The 22790-nt window shown below is 44.4% G+C and overlaps 3 protein-coding genes across 4 annotated transcripts in view; 1 reads left to right on the top strand and 2 right to left on the bottom strand.

Annotated features, from left to right (window-relative positions):
* TTC28 (tetratricopeptide repeat domain 28) overlaps window positions 1-8219 on the bottom strand; it is a 120367-nt gene extending 112148 nt beyond the window's left edge. For both annotated transcript variants that reach the window (XM_072350894.1, XM_072350895.1), the window contains exons 1-2: window positions 8000-8219; window positions 2969-3247 (exon numbers count right to left, since the gene is read on the bottom strand). In XM_072350894.1, coding sequence (XP_072206995.1) covers window positions 2969-3247; window positions 8000-8092 — 372 coding nt within the window. In that variant the 5' untranslated portion in view covers window positions 8093-8219. The remainder of the gene's footprint in view (window positions 1-2968; window positions 3248-7999) is intronic.
* Window positions 8220-10225: 2006 nt separating this feature from the next.
* On the bottom strand, window positions 10226-21278 carry CHEK2 (checkpoint kinase 2). The gene is made up of 14 exons (XM_072350897.1): window positions 20925-21278; window positions 20614-20738; window positions 20238-20385; window positions 19797-19887; window positions 19176-19284; window positions 18512-18565; window positions 17862-17923; window positions 17281-17380; window positions 16675-16761; window positions 15868-16031; window positions 15588-15703; window positions 15341-15426; window positions 11008-11088; window positions 10226-10406 (listed from the first exon to the last, which is right to left on the bottom strand). Exons 1-14 carry the CDS (start codon window positions 21172-21174, stop codon window positions 10311-10313), a joined length of 1569 nt encoding a protein of 522 aa, XP_072206998.1. The 5' UTR covers window positions 21175-21278; the 3' UTR covers window positions 10226-10310.
* A 42-nt stretch (window positions 21279-21320) lies between these two features.
* HSCB (HscB mitochondrial iron-sulfur cluster cochaperone) lies at window positions 21321-22768 on the top strand. Its single transcript, XM_072350909.1, has 6 exons — window positions 21321-21587; window positions 21657-21753; window positions 21867-21956; window positions 22073-22217; window positions 22446-22493; window positions 22596-22768. The coding sequence occupies exons 1-6, from the start codon at window positions 21361-21363 to the stop codon at window positions 22685-22687; spliced, it is 699 nt and encodes a 232-aa protein (XP_072207010.1). The 5' UTR covers window positions 21321-21360; the 3' UTR covers window positions 22688-22768.
* The last annotated feature ends 22 nt before the right edge of the window (window positions 22769-22790 follow it).

Raw genomic sequence — 22790 nt, 5'->3', positions numbered from 1 at the left:
TTAGTTCATAATGCTTTCTGTTTTTTGTTTACCATCCTCTGAAGTATGGATCAGCTTAATGCACTGGCTTGATTACAGAGCGGGAATACATTTATTCCAAACACATGCAAGATCTCAGCTGTGATATTCCCCATGAGCACTGTGGATGCTGGTGACAAAAATAAAATCAATATATTTTTACATAACAAAACATATATCAAGATAAAGGATGATAAAGAAGCACACATCCAGTAACTTTAATCTCAGAAAACCTGGTTACAAAAATCATTCATTTTTCTGCTGCCTAAGTAAAAAGTTCAGTATTTAAATCTCAGGATTTTCCAAAGAAATTACAAACCAGACCTGTTAAGCTCCCTCTTCTGGCTAATCAGCAATATGGAAAGGGTTTTTAGATGCATAAACTTCAAACTCTCCCAGGTACATCCAAATAGATTTTTAAAACAATTATAAAGGAGATTTTGATATTGAAATATGCAACAAAACTTTTCAACTTCAGCCAGTGCCCTCCTGCTGCTTCCCACTGACAAGCTGTGCCCAGGAAGTCCAGCTGCTAAGAAGGGACACCACCATCAAGTGAGCATGGATACCAATCCTACACCAAGATCTCCAAGAACCTTACAAACACCATCATCTATTTTCTATATCCAATCCAACCTGAAATTTCTGTGCTCAAAACACATCAGAGTAGTTAAGAAATCCTCAAAGTACATTTTACTTTACTTTTTTTTTTTTTTTTTTTTTAAACTGAGAACTGTGTAATAAAAACACAAACACATGGCTTAAAACAAACTGCGTTTAAATGAGGAAAACGTACCACACAGATTTAACTGCCTCCTTCCCAGGATCTCTCATCTTTGCTGTGACTTCCAAAGCACTTCAGCTGGGTAAGAACTGCTCTCAGTAATCAGAAACAGTTGAGGAAGCGCACCAATGTTACCTAGCATTCCTTCTGTTACCACCAAAACACAGAAGAGTGGCATTTCACAAAGCAGTCTCAGAGGAGAGGAGCTGTATGTGGAAGAAAGGGAAGCCACCCCATTTGTTTACCAGTAAAGTAGGAAGATGGATTAAAAAAAACCAAACAAACAAAACCAAACCAGCAAACTCAGGAGCACACAACATCACCTCTGCTTCATCTGACCAAAAGTTGTTTTCAATTTCAGCCAGAAAGCTCATTTGTATTTCTGTTCTTTAACTAAACAAAAAAAGAAACAAAGACTCCTCTGTGACTTTTCCATAAAGGAAGGAGAGTTGCACAAGAGCTCCAGCTACTGCAAACATCAAATCCCTCTGCCTAAGCAGCAGTTCCGGAGAAAAGCACAAAAAAAAAATCCCAAACCCCACACATTAAAATATCTGTAAAATATAATTCATTTTAGAGAGATGCAGAATTCCAGCAGACAAAGCGTCATCTCACAGGGGTAATCACAGTTCATCAGTGTTTATATTTTGCATTGCCTGTTAGTAACGCTAAGACAAATGCTGCAGCTGCTGTGCTGCAACCAGACAGAACTGCCCTGTCTCAGGTAACAGCCCCAGAAATTAGCAGAGCTTAGCTGATGGCTGTGGGTTTCCACATGAGCAGGGGTGCACTTCTATCACAACATTCACCTGATCTTTCTAGACACTTTCCTTGTCCTTACTGGTATTGTATGGAAACAGAATTACAGTGAATATTCTTTAAACAGGAAACTCTCACCAACAGACACAGTATTTCAGCTCTGAAGCTCTTTCCCTGGGCCATGCTCTTCTTTTTGTGACTGTGAGCAGGCAGAGCTTTAGGAAACACTTTCAGTAACACATTTAAAGCAGTTTTCTGGTGTAAAACTACATTTCAGACTTCAAATATTCCACAAATGAGATATCCAATTTTGACCAAAAGACTGGGGGGGGAGCATGTCAGTCTCTTCTCCTTCAGAAGTATCCATCAAATTAAAGTCCCTGCTGGATTCTCTCTCTGCCGGTAAGGGAACCGCCACAGGAAGCCCTGCCTAGCAGACAAGCTGTCACAGCATGCCCATGACCAAAGGCTGAGACAAAAGTGATGCTGTGAATAGATTGTACTGATGAAAAGATAACATTCCTGCTTTGTCTTTAAACATGTTCATATATTGCAAACCCTGTCATTCCTTCTGAGGCAGACATGTGCCTCACTTAGTAAGGTGATGTCTCCAGAGCTGCAGAAAAAAGTAGAAGCTTTCACAGGACTGAATCCTCAAACCATACACATTTATCTAGGAACGGTTCTAACTAGAAAGAATATCATTTTATAAAAAAAAAAAATAGAGGAGAGGAAGTTGGTGATAAATCTGGTCTTAAATTGCATCGTTAACTAAAGTGACTGGTAAGTCTATGTGAGCAACAGACAGGAAAATGCAATCTGGAGTACATTCTATTAAAATGGATTAGCATGTAGAGGGCAGGCCCTGAGCTAGTCAACAGCCAGTCACTGAAGCAATCAAAATCAGCCAGTGGGAAACAATCCCGGAAGGAACAGGTAATCAACACCATCTACTCCTTACAAAACGTTTCCTTGCACAGTCAGATCAGACCGTGCCAAGTATGCCAAGGTGCGCGTTTATTAAAACATTTATCCATCATACACAAAACCTCTTTGAACACTACTGTAAAGATTTCATTGCTCCATTAGTAATAATGACCTCCATGCTACATTGCAACAAAATGCTCCTGGATGCAACTTTTAGCTAACTGTTAAAAGATGACTGGTCTTCACAACTCAGAAACGATGCTCATTTAAAGTAGTGAGACAGTATTGCACCTCACACAAAAAGAGTTCAATATCCAGCAGGAAATTCAAGTTAAACAACTCCTGAACACAAAAAGATTATCATCTAGAGCTTTTAGTAAAAGCAGCTGTTAACCCAGAAATATTTGCAGTGGTCTACGTTATTAGTGTGAGAAATAATCCTGATGGAGTTCCTCTTGACATAGTAATATACTTTCCTACCTTTGGCCACTTAGGATTTAGAAGTCTTGCTTTGATGGCATCATCCAGGGCCTTGTCGTACTGCTGGATTTTCATGTAGGCTGCTGACCGGTTACTGTACAGAATGCAGTTCTGAGGATCAACTCCCAGAGCCTCATTGTACAACACAATTGCTGTATGGAAGTCACCATCGTGGCAAGCCTGGTTGCTCTGTCGAACTTTCTCAACGAATTCAGCTTTGCTCAACATGGGGCTGTCAGGACTTCTTCTTCCAACAGTTTTTGTTCCAAAGAAAGAAATCTGTGGGAGAAAGGAGGAATTACACACTAATGATAATGATAAGAACGCTAACAAAAAAAACAAGCAAACAACAAACAGAAGAAAAATATCAAAATATGAGACCCCATAGCAGAAACTGACGCCATCAGCATTAATGTATAATAAATTCTAAATTCAGAATCACATTCTTATGTTCTGTATGAATGTTATCTTCCAGACGCTGCTTTTTTCACGCATAACCTGTCTGGTTTAGTATTCTGAAGTCCACATTTTCACAAGCATTTTATGCTCACCTACATTACTGGATTCTACAATGCCCACCACAGTCTCAAGGTAAAGAAGATAACCAGAATGCATAGCAGGCATGAACGATGAGATGATGCTGGTATATCCAAAGTCCAATAGATCACAGAGAAGCACGCGTGCACACAGACAGTAGAAGAATGTATAAATTCTCCTTGAACCAAAGAACTGACACCGGCACATCGGCTCACAAACCTCTACAGCCAGCCAACTGCAGGCTGTAAATTGCTCAGAGAAGAACAATGAGGTTTAGGCATACTCACAGAAATTAGCAGGACACACAGTTTATATTACCAACAGCCAACATTGCAGAGCCACTTCCTGAACTGCTGAATTCAAGCAAAAGATAAGGAAAAATGGGCTTAACACTTTTAATTTAAAAACTCTATTGATGTAAAGTTCTAGTTCTGTTGATTCCATGCTTCATTTTCAACATTCCTTATTTTCCTCAACCAGCCATTAGCAGTCAATAACTGCTTTTGTCATGTATTCCCTACTGTCTCTCACAGAGCCCAAAAAACTCAGCAGCAATACCTCTGTACAACTCTGACAAAAAGACCCTTGTAAATTGTGCAGTAACTGTACTTGGCAACACGTACATACAGAAAACTAACGTGCCTGGAAACAGTCATGAAAGGATCAGACACTGCTACAGTTGAAACTGGTATTATCCATTTTCAGTTCAGCAGACAGAAAAAGGTTAAGAATATCACATGTTGTTACCACAACACAATCACAGGGCTTAAATACATTACCAGAGTCAGCTGTGTCATATTTTTAGGTGGAAGGGGAAGCAAACTGCAAATTGGCATTCTGGCTTAAGCATCAAAAATAGTCTATCTTTTTTTTCCAAGTCAAACAATAACAACAAAAGCATTACATTTGAAACCAGCGATACCTTCCTTACGACCTTTTCCTTCCTAATCAAATTTTTCTGACAGGTCCTTGTCAAACTGTTTCTACTCAAGGTGACTCCAGGCTTGCCCTGGGCAATTCCATTCAATTGGTTCATGATTTCATCATGAAAATATTTTTCCTGGTATCCACCCTATTCACCCCAAATCTCCATTGCATTTCTTCCCCCTACAGCAGAACTAACCCCAATTTTCCTTCCTTTCATTTGTGCAGTTGCCCCTTATATAGTATTCTGGATAGTACGTAGCTTGAACTTTGTATTTATTTATTATTGGGAATAACACCATAAAAAGCAAATTTCTGCATCTGTGAAAATTAGCTCAATATGTAGTTCATCTCCAAAGGCACCCACACACTTATCTGCTCTTCAACCAAGTTCAAGTACAAGCAGGAGAACTCTCTACTTGCAGCAGTAGCACAAGGATCTGAGCAGAACACGTCTCTTTACACCAATCAGTGCAATAACTCACATCTGTAAGTGTACGTCACCATGTGGTCAGTTTCCTATGAGCTGAGAAGCTGCAAGGACAGGACATGAAGATTTAGCAAGTATTACATGTTAGGAGATGCTGAATCCATAGATTAGGGAATGTCTGAGAATAATAGCTTGTCACCAGGAGGCCACAGGTGGCTGGACGTGCTGCAGGGACACAGGGCTGGTAAGTGCCTGGGAAGGCTCCAGTAGCTACACAGAGACACAGCGCCTTCCATGGAGAACTGATTCATTTAATTTCATTGTAACTAATAACTGATACTTCATAGGCACTACAGGCAAAAAAAAATCCAATATAGAGTTACCAAAACTCTCACTGTTAATAAAGAGTACAGAGCATTTTAACCTGAGTAATAATCCCTTCAAAAGACTGTATAACCTTTATCATGAGACCTAAAGAGAGGACAGTTTGCATCAGCTGACAAGGTAAGACTGATCAATGTCACATAAAAGTAAGGCACCTCTGCAAGGCCTCTGATGTGGGTTAGGAATTGGTTGGACAGCCACAGCAGGAGGTTGTGGTGAGCAACTCCTCGTCCAGGTGGATGCGGTACAAGTGGTATCTCCATGGCTCTGCCTTTGGACCAGCACCCTACCATCTGTATCAGTGACACTGACAATGAGACCAGGTACACCCCCAGCAAGTCTGCAGATGGCACCAAGCTGAGCGGTACAGCTGATATGACAGAAGGGAGAGACGTCATCCAGAGGGACCTGGAGCTTATAAATAACGTGGAAACTGACTTTTTACATGGTCTGATGTGCCAGGACAAGGGAGAATTGCTTTAAACTAAGAAGAAAGGAGATTTAGATGAGAAATTAGGAGGAAATTCATCACCTTGAGAGCACTGAGGCCCAGACACAGGCAGCCCGGAGCTGTGAGTGCCCCATTCCTGCAGGTGCTCAGAGCCACAGATGGGACCCAGGCAGCCTGAGCTGATAGGCAACAGGTAGAGCTTGGGAGGCTGTAAGGTCTCCTCCAACCCAATCATGCTGTGATTCTGTGAACTGTGTACGAACATGCTGAAAGGCTGGTATCTAGGCAAGGAAGAAAGAATATGCAACAGACAAGCAAGAGGTTTTCAGCTTCAGTCAAGAGAGGGTTAAGATGCCAAAATACTGTAAGAAGACAGAAAACAAGGCATGACTGATATATGTAGCACTAGTATATGCACAGATTGATACTGTTACAGTAATGGATTTCATCTCTAGAACACTGAGGTTTAGACAGTACAGAGTATGAGCCGTAACAACCATAAATGATGCTGTCACAATCACGTACGGAACTACAACTTCTCACAAAGCACACATCTGTGCCTTTATGTCAGACTAAAGAAGTAAAGTGATTTTCAAACCTACAAGCTTTTCACTATTTAAGCTACGCTTATGAAAAAGCAATTTTCAAAGCAGCTATAAAAGATTTCATTAACACCTGCTCAGCTTCAGAAGAAAGCACAAAAGCGACGGCGTCGCCTAAGATGGTGTAATATCTCCACTAGAAGTGAAAGACATCAAGGACAAACATGAACTGCTCCTAATGAAGAAGAGGAAGGACAACTTGCCATAGAAACCCAGACACACCAGCTACAGGCTTACTGGGGACAACCAGCAACACTGGTTGTTCATGTTGCTGCGACATCAAACTACCAGAACATGGGCTGCAGGTGAGGATAATATATCCCATCTTTAATCACCACTCTGTATTTCAGAGTAAAAACAGAATTACACCACTGACATGTGCTGTCATCCAAAAACACACCCAACAGGTCTCCAGATTCTAAATTCCGTCAGTAGCATTGCTCTTAAAAGCAAACTGCTGACAATTCCACAGCTGGGATGTTGGGTAGAGGGACAGCCTGCATGAGAACAGCTGCATTTTCAGTTCCAGCAGTGCAGTAAGATCTGCGTCACCTATCTGGAGTTCGCTAAGCCCTTTGACGCAGTCCTCCATAACACCCTTCTCTTCAAATTGGAAATATATGAGTTTAATGGACAGGCTGGTGAATGGATGAGGAAGCGGTTGTGAGACTGTGCCCAGAGAGCAGTGGTTAATGGCTCGATGTTCAGATGGAGATCAGAGACAAGCAGTGTCCCTCAGGGGTCAGAACAGGTTCCAGTGCTCTTAAACACCTTCATCGATGACACTGACAGCAGGCTGTGCAGCATGGAGAGAAGGCAGCTCTGGGGAGAGCTGAGAGCAGTCTCTCGACATCTATAGTTGCTGTACAAAAGGGGCAGGCCCTTCAGCACGCGATAGGGAAATAGTTTCAAACTAAAAGGTGAGATCAGACTGCAAACAACCAAGTTTTTACACCGAGGGCAGTGAGGCACTGCACAGGGTGCCCAGAGAGGTGGAGGTGCCCTATCCCTGCAGACACCCACAGTCAGAGCATGGGGCTGTGAGCACTGATGGAGCTGTGGGTGTCCCTATGGGACCAGACGGCCTTCAGGGGTCCCTTCCAACTCAAACCATTCTATGATTCTATGATCCGCTGTGCTACAGGAACGTGTCTGACACACCAAAAAGATACTTCACACTTTTAACAAAATAGATCCGTTTTTTGCTTATCCTGGAGCCCACGGTGCTATCTGTGTATGTCACGCTGCTACTCGTGCTGTCCTCCGCACAGAAGCACGCCCCAACGAGCTATGAGCAAAACCACGCACGGAGAAATAACGGTCCGCACGTGAGAAAAAGCTCAGGCACTCCGCTCCGCGCACTCCGCTCCCGACACGGCGGGGCAGGCGAGGGGCGGGAAGCGGGCCGCTCTCAGTCCCTCACAAAGTCCCGGGAAGAAAAGCGGACCGCCCCGACAGAGACCCGCGGTCGTGCCCGAGGCCGCCGCCCCGGAGCCGCGCTCCCTCGGCACGTCCGCGGCCCGCCAGGGGAGCCGCCCCGCCCTGCCCCGCTCCTCACCTCCGCGGGGCCTGCGCTCCCCCCGCGGGATCCGGCCTGGGGACGCGGCCCGCCCGAGCGCCGCAACTTCTCCCGACGCCCCCCGGGAGGCCGAACGGGCGGGAAGCGAACCGCCCGGCCCGAGGGCCGCCCCGCCGCCACTCACCCGGGGAGGCTCCGCGTCCCGCTCCCGCCGCCGCCGCCCCCGGCCCCCCGCTGCGGCCCCCGGCGGGGCGGGCGGCGCCGCCTGTTGCTCCATCGCGCTCCGGCCCCTCCTCCGACGCCGCCGCCTCTGGGGGCTGCCGCCGCCGCCGCCCCTCGCCGGACCGATCCCGCTCCGCCCGCCCGGCCCGCGGCGCCACGTTCCGGGCCCCGGCTCTGAGGAAACCGCACTGCCCCCCGGCCCCGCCCCCGGGGCTGGGCTCCGCTCGGACCCCGGCCGCCCCCCGCCCGACGGCGCCGAGGCCGGACGTCCTGCCCCGCGCCCGGCCGGAGCTGGAGCCCCGCTCGTCCCACGCCGAGTCCGCCGGAGCCGAAGGTAAGTAAGCGGGCGGGCGGCCCACAGCCACGATGTGCGTAATTCCGAGCTCCATCCTCACAAAGAACCTAGACCGAAAGTCGCTGTACTGCCATGAAGGCAGAAAACCGTCTCCTCAAGGCAGCAGAAGCCCCAGCAGTGTTGTGAGGATGAGTGGTATTCCACATCACACCTAGTCAGGATTCAGGGACAGTTACCTGCGAACCATGACGCTATTCTCACCAAGCACAGGAACATGCGCTCATCAGACTTAGGAACCAGCACCTAACCCAGAGACTTCCAAATGCTGCAGGCTCTGCCAGTTGAAAGAAATGGAATGGCTGGAGTTGGAAGGGACCACCGAGGGCCGTCCGTGCCCACTATCTGCGGTGCACAGGGACACACACAGCTCCATCAGTGCTCACAGCCTTGTCCTGCAGGGATTGCACCACCGCTTCTCTGGGAAACGTGTGCCACTGCCCTTAGTGTAAAACTTCCTTATATCCAATCTAAATCTCCCCTCTTTTAGTTTGACACCATTTCCCCTTGTCCTATCAGAATGTATTCTGCTAAAGGGTCTGTCCTTTCTTACAGCTGCTTTAGATACTGAAAGCCCATCCTCAGCTCCTTCCCCAGCCAGGGCAGGTGTTCTATTCCTTGGGTCATTTTTTTACGGCCTTGTAATACTATAATACAATGGAAAGTACAGCACTAATAGCAAATGAGAACAATCCCAAATGCAGCAACCAAAGACACAAAAACAAAGGAAGAAAAGCTTCTTACCTCTGCAAGACTTCAGGTAGGCAGGGTTCTCCAGCAAGATACCCACACCTCCACTGCCAGCCCTTAAATGAGGTCTGAGAAGGGTTGGATCCTGGTCCCACCCCTTCCAGTCACTAAGGCACATTACATGCACCTGAACTCCCCTGGGTTGGCCCTGCCTTCCTACCAGGTGCTCCATCACTGCTTCAGACTGTGATGGCACTTCTGCTGCAGGCCCTCATGAAACGAGCATGCAAAGTGTTTATGCTATTACTGCCTCCTCATCATTCACAATGATAGATGCAAGTATCTCATAACGCATATGATCTCTGCAACAGGGTAAAACTTGCCTTGTGTCTTATCTTAATTTATACTTGACAGTGCTTTGTTTTGTAATGGATTAGGCTTTATTCTTTCCTAATCCATTTACAGTAAATGCCTCTAATCATAACATGCATGGTTTTAGGCCAAAGTTATTAAATCGTTCCCTCTTACTAAATAATTAAATTCATATCCTCTGGCAATTGGCATACAGTCCAAAAACTTTTCCACTTAACAGACAAGAACATTTAAAATTGTTCCATAGTTTAATTCCTTGTTCTTCTCTTACAGGAGCTTATCCAATGATGTAAGGAAGATGGTTACCACGTTTCTTATTCAGTCCATCCTCAGGTAAATAAAAACAGTGCACACTTTTCAAGAAGAGAACAGTTAGCAGGTACAGGCACCTTAAGGACTGCAATTATTCTAACCATAGCCCTCCTCATAGTGGATTTCTCTTTCTAAGTTTCCTGAGGAGGTCACGGACATCATTTTGAGCCAGGTAATGCTATGGTTGAGGCAAAAGCTCAAACTTTGTGTTCCATGTGGGAGGACTAAGCAATACCTTTAAGCCTAAGCTAGAAACTGGAACAGAAGAGTGCAGAAGTGTAGATGGCAATGAAATTAGCCTCAAGGTTTTTCATAACTTCATTCAAGAAGAAACATCTGAAATTCCTCATGAATCAAACAGATGGATGAACTTCAGAATGACTATTGATGTAAATTCCCATGCATACACAGCAGTTACTTCATTTGTATAAAGTCATTTTTATTTATCAATTGTATCTTCAACCATTATTCCATCAATAAGATTTTTAAAAATAAAAACTCTGCTCTCCATAAAATAAAGCAATAATTAACAAAAAAGTCCCTTTTTTCACCTCATTTTCTGAAATGACGTAGAAGGAGCAGCACGCTTCGAAGAGACAGATTCATCCTCATTTTCACGGAGACGTTTTCTCATAGCAATCGGCTAAAAGAAAGATGCAGCAGGATGGCTACATTAATCAGGTAAGACAGAGCCTGACTGTTTTGTCTACTACAGAATTACAGATGTTGGATAAAGTCTCCCTCCTGTAACTGAAACAGCAGCATGACTAACGAGTGTTTCTCTCCAGTGATCTAATGGTAAGTGATCCTTCTCATGTAAGACACTGCCCTTATTCCCTTTCCTGTCTCAGCTGCTCCCCACTTTGACTGCTGTTTAAAACAATGCTAATTGCTGTCTATGTCACAATACCACTTCTAAGTTACACTGCCACGAGAATTTTCCTTTGAATATTAAACGTTCATGACTTAAATCCATCAAAACATACATGTTCACGTATAGAACTTTAAATATACGGATAGTCCTTTAAAGTCTTCAAGACAGTTTCTTTACGTTCAAAGTATCTTGCCAAAGCACAAAAGTAAACTCCTACCAAGAATGCAGGAAAGAATTAATAGACTACTACATAAAGGCATAATGTACACTTCTATACTAAATTATCAGGATTACATTTTCTTATTATGGTTTACTTTTAAATCTAGCGTAGGCACCAAGTATTAATCTCCACATAATCCGTCATTCATACCATTTTTGATGTTTGTGGTGGATTCATAGTGGCACCTGTCTGAGCAAGTAGCTGTTGAAATGTATTTTTCATGTCCTCATCCTGTTAAAAAACAAAACAAAACAAACCCTCAGCCTTAATTACTATGAGGAATGTTTAAGGTGGACCAGCAATTGTGGAACAAATAAAAGAAAAGGACATAACTTTTCTCCTCACCGTTAGAAAAATAAAACATGTAATGCTAGGAGAAAGGATATGAAATGACTGCTCCAGGTAGCTGTACAACACTGCACAGTGTCACAATTCCTTCTCTAAGGTTTCCAACATCAGGCCCAGTGAAGAAAGTGGTGAATTTATCCTTAACACAGCTGAGAAAAGGAATGAGGAGACACTATTTTTGCAGCAAGTAGGTTACACACCATCAGGACTTTGGTCCTTTGAAACATCAGCTTTATTCCCCACGGAAAATTTGGAATGTGCAATTTCTGACAAATAACGCCCTAACAGACAGAAATTTCTAGAACAAACACTCTCAAGGATGTTTAACAGCTACTGTAAACTTTGATCCAACCTCCCTTCACTCCTCCCATTTGCCCCCAAAATAAACATCATCCTAATCTGCCCCAGAAGAGAATTTTCATCAGGTGGCTTACATACAACAAATACATTATTTCCCTCTATAACTACCTAGCTAATACCAGTCAATCAAAAGCTGAAATGATAATTCCATACAATGAAGTCTAACAGTACTGAAACAGCAAAACACGCAGGGCTAGGAGTTTGTGCAGATAATTCACTGGTCACTTTCATCAGGAGAGGCCTCATCAGGAGTTGGCACTTTGCTTTCATCAAATTCAAGCTCCTTGCTCTTGAAAAACAAGTATTTTGCTTTATAGCCTTACGTTTCTAACAATATTTTCATTTCCACCAGCTTAGCATCATCTCAACATGTAGTTTTTAATCACATCTCCAACCCACCATCTTCTTCCCAAACAATCTATTCTATACACTAAGTAGAGAAGAACCAGCTAAAACATCTATATTAAAATGACAGTAACAACTTTTACTTTTAAAATACCCCACCATTACCTCTACCTTAAGTCTACAGAGCATATTAGAGCTTGTCAATGGAAGGTTTCACTGTTAAAAACCCAAATGATTGTTAACAAATATTTATTATCCATAGGCCATTCATATTGCTACACTGTTCCCTACCGTAACAAGTTTACTGGATAATATGGTTTATTCTCTACCAGAAGTGGTAAGCCAGAAGCTGCTACTAATGGAAAGAAGTGGACATAGGGATGTTATTAGCCACACTTCTGCATAAGGAAGCCTGGCTGCAGGAGCATTAGTAGAGGAAAGGACAGCACGAGGTAGGAAAGCACAGACCATTAGTTAGGAAAAGCTATCGTTTAACAGAAAGCCAAATGTGTTTCAAGAGAAAAAGGTAGCACATAGATTCATTCTGGTTCAGCTGCCAGGGACTGAGGTGCCCTTGGTCTACACCTGAGGGAAAAAGGAATTCCACATGCAAAAGGCATTTAGTTGACACAGTATACTTCCTCTTCTGAAAATAAAACCTCGTTCTCTAGTTTCAGCAACTTCTGCGGGAATTCTATTAGAATGGGTTACTATGGATTACCTGCAAACCCTAAATCAGACTTCCAAAGTTGAAATCAGGTCTTGAAACCTTTCCTGGGACTACCTGAAGTATGCTGCTCATAGTGATTTTAACTTAGATCATTTCCTTTGGCTGAGCTTTGAACAGTGACTGTAGGTTCACCAGCTGAACAACTGATCTAGAACCAAAAACAGACATTTATTCTTAACAACTACCTGAATATAACAAGTTCTGTAATAACTTTGTTCTATTATCACAGCAAAGATTGGGAAACTCGGGGAAAAGTGAATGAGACATTCACTGGCAGAGGTACAAGAGAAGTAATGGCCATCTATGACTCCTGTGGGTTCCAAAAATTGTAACACTTTTTTGGGTGGAAGGCAGGGGAAACGGGTTCTTATTCTAAGCTACAGAGTACTGCAGTATCTCCTTTTTTGGTTTAAATATGTTCTTTAGCACTACAGAGGCTTCAATGTGAACATACAATTTATTTCAGATAGAATTTGGACTTGTCTTTTTTCCAGTGTCACGTTTTCCAATTACATAACATCATTTTTTATTTTATTTTATTTAGTTGAGCTGTAAAATTTACATTTTGTTTGGAGAACGTGTGTGCTTACAAGAACTGAAACATTCTCTAGTGGACACTGGATCGCTAGAGGGGGCTGACATGCTGTACACATTAAGTATGCATCTTGTGCGTGTTTTCATACTAGACTTTGGAGGTAATACTTACAGAACAACACAAGAGGGAGTGGGGAGCCAGTAGCTCCTTCTCACTACTTGTGATCCTAAGACTCAAGAAGCTTTACTGGTGGTAGTACTCAAAGTTTGTGGTATTTAGAATTGAACATACTGTATGTTGAGCTCTCAAAGCAGGCAGTATATCACCTATAAAAAACTGACATTTTTAATAACAGCCCATGAAGAGAAACAGCTTAAAGAGTGACATCGGAATGCTAGGTGACATACAGATTTGCAGGTAACATGCTTTATAAAACTTCTTGTCCTGTCTTCAAAATCAAACACAGCAGTAAGAGCTGCCCCTAAAGATATATATATAGTCAAGGTGCTAACAGCTTCATTTCACATTCTGACAGATCTCAGCCTTAACCTGTGTAAATCACTGTCATATACTTACTCTTTCCCACAGTGCACATTCAGTGATTCTTAAAATCAGTATATCGTGGTTTGTCACTAACTTACCCTACTAGGCATTATAATCAAAATGTAAGAAGCTAAAGCCAATTAACCCACTGCAGAAATTATGTGCAAAACTAGAGTAATAAAAGCCAGGAAACAAGTATTTCTGGATACCCAGCAGTATAATTGAGACAAGTTACTGGCCTACAAACAATTACCCAACTGGATATTCTGTCTCGGTAACTACCAGCTGCTGATGTGAGCAATTCTCCCTTGCTTCAGCCTATGCAGATGACATATGAAGTCACAGGAGATACAGTTCTATGAGTTGGTTTAGCTACAGAGTTCACAGTCCAACTCCCTTGCAATGAACAAGGACCTCTACAGCTAGATGAGGTAATAAAGAGAAAATTGAACAGACATAAAATTAAGCATAGTGTGGTTACTTTGGAGAAGACAGGAATATATCATTCCTTTTTCTGGCAGAACTATATGATTTGGAAGGATAAAACTTACCTGCAGTGTACTCATGACAAGGTGGAGTACCTGTGGTGTACTCGTGACTCTCCGTTGTCAAAGGCAGACAAAGGAGAAGTCTAATTCGATGCAGAAAATAAGCAATGAGGTGTTTATGGTGGAAAAAGGCACCAAACAGCATCAAGCAAGGCTACAAGACTAGGAACAGTAGCAGCAACAGTAGAAAAAGAACATGGAACTGAGAAAACACACATACCATGGGAGGGGGTAAGAGCTAACAAAGACTTGTCAGGGCCAGTGGCGAAGAAAACAAGAACAATGAAGAACAGCAGGGCCTAGCTGCCTTTGCAAGAATTGAAAATAAGAAGAACAGGAAAAAAATGAGAATCTCCGTGCTGCAGAGAGAGCATTTGATGGGACAGCAAAGAAGCAGGTTTGCTCTGTACACTGCAAGAAAGTCCTTGGCACAAAACTAGGTACTGCGTGGTCATCTTGCTCATAGCAGTGATCTCTTCAAAACGTTCCCTCTGGTTTCAAGCTGTTCAACAGGAAAGTTGTGACTATTAGCATCTGGGCTAATGTCATTCTACAGATTGGGATCTGATGGCTCTTTTTTCCCATATGTCATTCACAATGCCAGCAAAAGAAATGAACAACTCGCAGACATACAGTATGCTCCCTGCTTCTTACTTCCCTACAAATAGGCATCAGGATCCCTGCAGTCTTACAACAGCCAGCAGAAACAGTCTGGCCAGCTGGCAGGCAGCAGCACCTGCCCAAGAGAAGCACAACATGGCAGGTCTCTTCTGGCTGCTGACAGGGGCAGCCTACAAACCAGTGCACTGAAGCTCTGACTTAAGGTAACTGCTGGTATTCCCAAGATGCTGCAGAATTGAAGCTCTCATTTCTCATCACCTTTTACGGCATTCTCCACAGACGCAGGATTGGGTACATAGAGATCTTTGGTGACCAGGGCAGTCACAGTTTCCCTGCTTCTTTGCAAAAGCAAAACCTCATGAAATTCAGGTTATTGAATGGCCTTTGAATTTATATCAAGAAATTATCTCCAGAACAACCAGCTTGGCTGTACTTAATAGACTCAATTCCTACCTGAAGCCAGGGATGCTCTAAAGCTTCCTCTATTGTAAAACGTTTGCTTGGATCCACTACCAGCAGCTTCTTCACAAGATCCAGAGCTAAGATAATAAGAGTTAAGCAATCAGCGACTTAAAAAATGCAACCATATCAACATGCAGTGTACCACAGAAATGAAAACTGAGAAGAAGTTGAAAGAAAACAGAAACTACAACAAAAGAAAAGATCTAGACGTTCTGCTATCTATATTAAGGAGTCATACCCGTGTTGGATACGTGTTTCCATTCTTTTGAGATGAATGTGTATTCTCCACGAGTGATTTGGTCTTTCAGAGATAGCTGAGTATTTTGCTCACTAAATGGTGGATATCCACACAAGCTATATAAGAGAAGAAAACAAACAACACAGGTTTTGTCACACAGTGTCATTTTACATGTATAGATTTTTAAACACACTCTCATTTCCTACTAAATATACTGAAGTTGCCACATCTTGAGCCACGTATCTCAGTGAAAACCCAAGGCATCTAAGCAGTATCTTACCATACAAAAAGAATAACTCCTAAACTCCAGCAGTCCACAGCTCGGCTGTATCCAGCGGTCCCAAGTGAATTTAGAACCTCAGGAGCAAGATACGTGGGAGTACCACATAATGTTTTCATAAGAGAAGTTTCTCCAAGAATCTTGGATTGTCCAAAATCTGTAATCTTGTATGTAAAAATTGTAACACCACATTACATATTAGGACTGATTGTACTAGAACATACCATATCGTCAGTACACAATAGGAGGTAACATTAAGTCTCTTCTTTCCAAGGCACGGTTCCAGTACAAGACTACGAACAGAATATACCTCAAACATAATTAAAGTCAGTAAGCAGTAATTGAGGAGAATATGAGTAGGGAGAAATATGACAGAGGGTCAGACTTCAAACTAGCACAAAGTATTCTCAAATCTGATGTGAACGGGCAACCTCAGAATAAAGGTATTTTTGCATACTTGAACAAATCATTTTGATGTGCACATCTACTTAATGCTCTCTGAAAAAGAACACATATAGCTGTCATCATACAGCATGGATATTTGGGAAAATGCTTTCTGAAATTCGCAAGCACAGATTTCATTTTTAAAGATGTCTCCCCATTTAAAGTTGTACTCGATTTAATGTTAAACAATAAAGTTTCTCAGTCATCTCACAGATGAACACATGAAAAGCCTCAAAGGTTACTTTATAGCTTGTATGAGTAACTCTATTTTGTGCGCGTATGCTATGGTTAACTCAATAATGAAGCACAGAAAGGAGTACTCCCAAATCTCTACATGAACAGTAGAAATGTAAGTTTCCTTGCCTTTATCAGACACGTCTCTTCACAGGATGAAAGCAGCACATTCTCTGGCTTCAGATCCCGGTGTATGATTCCATTGTCATGAAGATACTAGATATACACAAATATTCATAGACGAAGAAAAGCAGACGATTATCCTTCTTTAAGATTTCCAGTTTTTCAAATTGCTATTCAAGAGACATGTATGCATCTAAAGCTACACAGCTCATGACCTTTTTTAAAGCCAAAGCAGCTCACACTTCAGTTTGCAAAGACCAGAATGCTCCATCAGGAAGCACAGTACAGCACTTAAGCACCATTTGTTTGAAGGCTACTGCACTGGAAACTCTTTGCTCACATGCTACTGGAAGCCTCATGTGATAATCCTGCCTTAGTGAGCACAGTCTGTATTATTGCCTCAGTCTCTGGTGGTTGTTTTTTGAAGTAAGAGTTTGGATGCTATTTGGCTGTACTGAAGTACAGAATCTTGTTACAATTACTTGTTAATAGCACTGCACTGATTACCTGAATAAGTTTCAGAAGTGACAAAAAACAACAAAAGAAAATCATCTAATTGACACGCAAATGCATCACTGTGTTTTCCTTGATAGAATTCATGATTATATATACCTTCACAGCCAGCAGCATCTGATAAAAGTACAACTTGCAGGTAGCTTCTTTCATCTTGATTGGCCTTGACACTCTGTCATACAACTCTCCTCCTTCCATCCTAAAACAGATGTAGGTAACGAGTCAAGATATTACTTCCAAAAGTTTCATCTCATTACACAAAACCAAGACCAACATTATTTCTTTTGCCTCCAAAATATATTTCAATTCTGAAAATGAAAGAGCAATGCCCTGAACACTGCCCGCACATTGCTGACTTAAGGCCTAATCTTCAGAAGTCTTCACTGGAAGAAGTTACAGGATTTCTGATTTACATCCTCTTATCAGCTCAAAATCAAAGCAGAGCCAACCCACAACAGCAGCACAGTGGGTGTTTACTCAAGGCACTCATTGCCTTCAATGTATAGAAGTGATCACTCCCCTGATTATCCCAACTCCTGATTTTTCACAGGCTTCAGCCAGCACTTGAAGCCAGCAAAAGGAAAAGAAGCAAACACACGTACAACAGAATTCAGAACTATTTACATCCCTTATAGCTATGAAAGATACTTCATGCCTTTACTTTCAAAGCAGTTACTTACAGTTCCAAAACAATGTAGTAATCCTCCGCTTCAAAGAAGTTTTTGATCTTGATCAAGCAAGGCTAATAAAGAGGGAACACAGATGGACACACTGAAAAGCTGAATCACTTGTAAAAACTAATGTTACCGACCGCGTACCATCTTGAATTTCCTATTTTGGTATCGTTTCCCCATGGCAGCTAAATTAGCACTTACATAACCAACAGGCTTTGGCAAACACTTGAATTCAGCCTGTTGTCTTCTCCCCTATACTTCACCCCCTGTACAAAAAGCACTGAATTCTTGCCACCACTACAGCTCAACATTCACCCTTTTTCCACTCATCAGTTTCCACAACCCCAATACGCAAGAGCCCATTAATCTGTGCAAGCTTTCTGCTTAACAAAAGGAAAATAAAAGGTTGAGGGGAGCTGGAGGGATAAAGATCCAACTCAGAAACCTGCTGGTGGAGCCTAATGTTGGTTATCTGGCAGTTTGTACAAAGCCTGCATCAAGGAGAGATTTCTCCTGCAGTGATGGTTGAGGTTGGAACCTCCTCTGCAAAGCACCTTCCCAAATGTACATCTGAGTTATTCAAGACTTCAATCATTACTATGCTAAGTCAGCAAAGCAGAAGAGCAAAATGAATACAAATGTACAGGGACACTCACGTGATCTATTTTCTTCAAAATCTCTATTTCTGTGTTGATATTAAAAGCCGGGCTCTGTGAAAAGAATGAAATACCACATGGAGTCCCACAGCAATATTCTAGGATAAGATGCTTCAGAAATTAAGTTCCAACTTAAAAAAATTCATCTTGGCCAGCAGATTCATCCTGTATCTTTACATAAAATGGCACTGATCCATCTGAAGTTGTTTGAATATCTGTTACATTGCAGCCATGCTTCCTCTTTCTCCAGCAGCTATGAAAGCAGACACGTGGAAAGCCCTCCCCAGGCTTTGTACCATACCAAGTGTTATGATGGAACATACAACACAATTAGCTGAGCTTATAGGCCTCCGGTCAGACCTCCCTGTAATGTAACTTGCTGATGTCTTTTAGGAGATGACACCCCATGAGGCTTCCCCACTCCCCCTCATTTGTATATACGGCATCGATAAGCAGTCCTAAGAGTTCGGTCAAAGGATAAAAGCAAGCATTTGCTACGCAGTTATATGTACTCTGTAAGATCAAATGCCATTGAGAAATCACACACAGAAAACATGAAGTCAGAAAACCCCCTTTAATTGGAGAGAACTGGGTAAGAGATAAAGGCTGCCCGTATCTGAAGACAGCTGCAAGATGGCCAAAAGACAGAAGCAAAGGTACTTACTGCCTCTCTAACACCACTGGCCATAAACTTCCGCTTGTTGATTATCTTTACTGCAACTTTATTACAAGTGCTCTTCTCAAATGCCAGTTTGACTTCTCCACAGGCACCGCTAGCATGAAAGCACAGCTGTGTTAATGCTTACAGATACCTTCCCAACTCGGCCTAAGCAGCATGCTGACGTGAACAGGAGGCTCTCGCCTCATTAACACTACATGCAATCAGAGGCTGCAGCTTTCCAGCTCTCTCAATATAACAGATGGACAAAACTACCTCAGAAAACATTCAATAGTATTTAAGCACCAAATGGTGTCAGACCCCACTTTCAACCAATTACAAACATACATCGACATTCTTGCATGTGAAGAAAATAGAAACAGAGTTGTAAGAAGGATAAAAACAAACAAGATAGTTTCAAATCTTGAGCAATTAACTGAGAAATCACCACCGATTGCTTTAAAGCATCTCTGATAACCCTCCTGTGATTCTGGGGTATTCCAAGCAATAGATAATGAGACCATGTCTCATTTGTGTTTCATCTTCATTAAAGTGTGCTCAGGTAGCACAAGGTACCGAAAACAGTAACAAAATGAAGGGTGCTGCTCCTGAAAGAAGGATTCTTACCTTCCCAACGTCTTGGACATGATGTATTTCTCTCGGAACTCTCTAGGAAACACCAACTGGTCGTCCACCGTGAGATCAGAAAAGACAAACACTGGGAGATGGGTGGAGAGCATCCTCCTGTTACTTCAAAATGCTTACAACAACACTTCCCAAGCTGTTGACAGTCAACAACACAACTAAGCAAATGCTGCCTGCTGGAAACAGCACATAAATAGCAAGGAAAGCAAGAATAAAAAAACTAACACAAAACAAAACAAAAACCCCATCAGCTGATGCTGCTAATGACACCAATGATGCATTAGGCAGGAAATCTCATTGCTGAGAAGTGAGACCTTGGGTCTGCACCAAACACAGCGATTCACAAAACAAGATCCAGGTCAGTGCACAGAGAACCTCCTGGTTGACACCAAAAGAGCCCACGTGCCTCGTGGTGCATTTTACCCTTGTTAGTCTGAATAGACAGGGCGATTTCCGAGTTGTGAGTCAGCGGAAGCCTCTTCCCCTTCCCAATGAGCTCCCTGTTAATGAACGTCCCATTGGCGCTGTGGTCTTCAATGTAGGCAACGTGGGAATTTTTTGGTCCTCTTTCCTAACAGGAAGAAAAAAGAAATCAGAATGACAGCAATGGGGAAAAAAGGGATGACAGCAGCGTTGGCTCAATGAAGTACTTCATAAACCTGGAGAGGGAACATCGCTCAGCAACTGGTTAAAGGAGTCATGCAGAACATGGCAATCTTTGTGTTAAGATCCCAGCAAAGGTTCACCTTTCTCAATTATGGCAACACACAGCAAAAGAAATAACCTTCTTAGCACCTACCCTGAATATTCGGAAGTGCTTCTTGCTGTAGTTCTGGTAAAATCCAGTCTCAGATAATCCGAGCTTAGAAAAACTGTAATCACAGCTTTTGTCCCTTCCGAACCAGTACTCGTCATGGACACAGTCTGCAGTGCGTTGGAGAGAGAACAGCACGGCAGGCAGTTACTAACTACTGCTCTACAGAACGAGACGGGCAGCCTGAGCTGGGGGCAGCCCGCACACGGCAGGGCTGGGAGATCCCCGAGCTCCCCTCCAACCTCAGCCATGCCGTGACCCCATCAGGACGGGAGGCCGGCACGGCACTGACGTACCCCAATTGCTGAAACCTTTTCCGAGCGCGAAGAGCCGACCCCACGGCTGGGGAACGAGCTCGTCGGGTTCCGGGTCCTCGGGAATGGAAGGCAGCTCCTGCGTAGGAACGGTGTCCAGAGAGCTGAGCGTGCCGGAGCTGGAGGAGGACTGGCTGGCGCCCTGCGAGGCGCCGGAGGAGGAGCTGGTGCCGCCCTGTGACGGCTGCGTGCCCTGGGAGCGCTGCGGGTCGCTCCCGTTCTCTCGGGACATGGCGAGCACCGCCGGCACCCGCGGCAGCTCCGGCCCCGCACGGCTCCACGCGCGCCGCGGCTCGGACCGCCCGTCCCGCCGCCTCCGGCCGCAGTGCGCACGCGCCGCGCTCCGACAGCGGCCAATGGCGGAGCGGCGCCGCGCGGGGCCGCCGGGATCCGTAGTGCGGAGCGATGCGCGGCGGGGATGCAGGCGGCGCTGCGGATGCGGTTCGGGCCGGCGCGGCGGGCGCTCCGTGTCTCCGAGTCGGCCCCGCGGCCGCGCTGCGTCGGGCCCGGCTCCGCCCCGTCCCCGCGGTGCTGGAGCTGCGGCGGCGCCCTCTCCGGCGTCGACGCGGTCCCGCACTTCTGCCCCCGCTGCCGGGCCCTGCAGCCGCCGGCGCCTCGGCCCGACCTCTTCCGCCTCATGGAGTGGTGAGTGCCGGCGGGCCGCACTCGGGCGGTGCGGGCCGCGCTCCTCACGCCGCCTTGTGTCGCCCGCAGTGACCGCTCCTTCCGCGTCGACGCGCAGCGGCTGCAGCGGCGGTTCCGGAGCCTCCAGCGCGCGCTGCACCCCGACCGCTTCGGCCGCAGACCGGCGGTGAGTGACCGACCGCGGCACGGAGCGAGACGCGCCCCCTGACCGTGAGTGTCTGCAGGGTCCGCTCTGTGGGCGCCGCTCGCTGACGCGTCGCTGTTACCGCTCGTTGGCAGAAGGAGCAGCACTTCTCGGAGCAGCACTCCTCCCTCATCAACAAGGCCTACCAGACGCTGCTGCACCCGCTGAGCCGCGGCCTCTACCTGGTGAGTGCCGGGATGGGCAGATCCACACACACAGCTTGGGGCCCTGCAGCCGCTCAGCGCTCACATTGAAAGAGCCGATATCCACGTTTCCAAATAGCTGTTTTATTTCCCTCCAGCTGGAGCTGCGCGGTGTGGAGCCGGCGCAGGAGACAGACTGCGATGCGGATTCGGAGTTTCTCATGGAAATCATGGAAATCAATGAGAAATTGGCAGAGCCGAAGAACGACGAGATCCTCGGGGAAATAGAAACGTTAATTAAAGGTGGGCCGCGGTCTGCTGGTCTCGTACCGAGTGAATTTTCCACCCCCGTACCTTGTAGAACACAGGTGCAATATAACTGCACCCATTCTGCCTGCAAAACAGCTCCCTGTGTGGCAGTGCTAACACAGGGAGCTCTCGTCTTCCAAAAGACCGCACTGCAGTCTTTACATACAATACATTCCAATACAAACATGGAACAAAAGCTGAACAAGATCATTTGTTTTACAGACAGACAAGAAGAACTGACCAAAGAGGTGACCGCAGCTTTTGAAAGAGGTAATTGTTTTATTAAATAGCTGCTGGCACCTTCAGATTCACCTTGAAAATGACAGTTGTGCCCTCGTAAATAATCCTCTGCTTCTTTTAATTTCCTTGCAGATGACCTTCAGGAAGCTAAGAAGCTTCTCGCCAAAATGAAGTACTTTGCAAACCTAGAGGACAAACTAAAGAACAAGAAGATCCCTTCCTGACAGCTTCTCCTTTCCCATTAAGAATTAATGTAACTCTTATTAAACTAATTTACTAACCAAACACAGACAAGTGGTGTTTGCCTCCTACACCTCTGGTACGAGC

This window comes from Excalfactoria chinensis, chromosome 16 (genome assembly GCF_039878825.1).
Source record: "Excalfactoria chinensis isolate bCotChi1 chromosome 16, bCotChi1.hap2, whole genome shotgun sequence".
In the NCBI taxonomy this organism is placed as follows: domain Eukaryota; kingdom Metazoa; phylum Chordata; class Aves; order Galliformes; family Phasianidae; genus Excalfactoria; species Excalfactoria chinensis.
The sequence above is the reverse complement of the archived record's forward strand: the minus strand, read 5'-3'. Positions and strand labels throughout refer to the sequence as shown.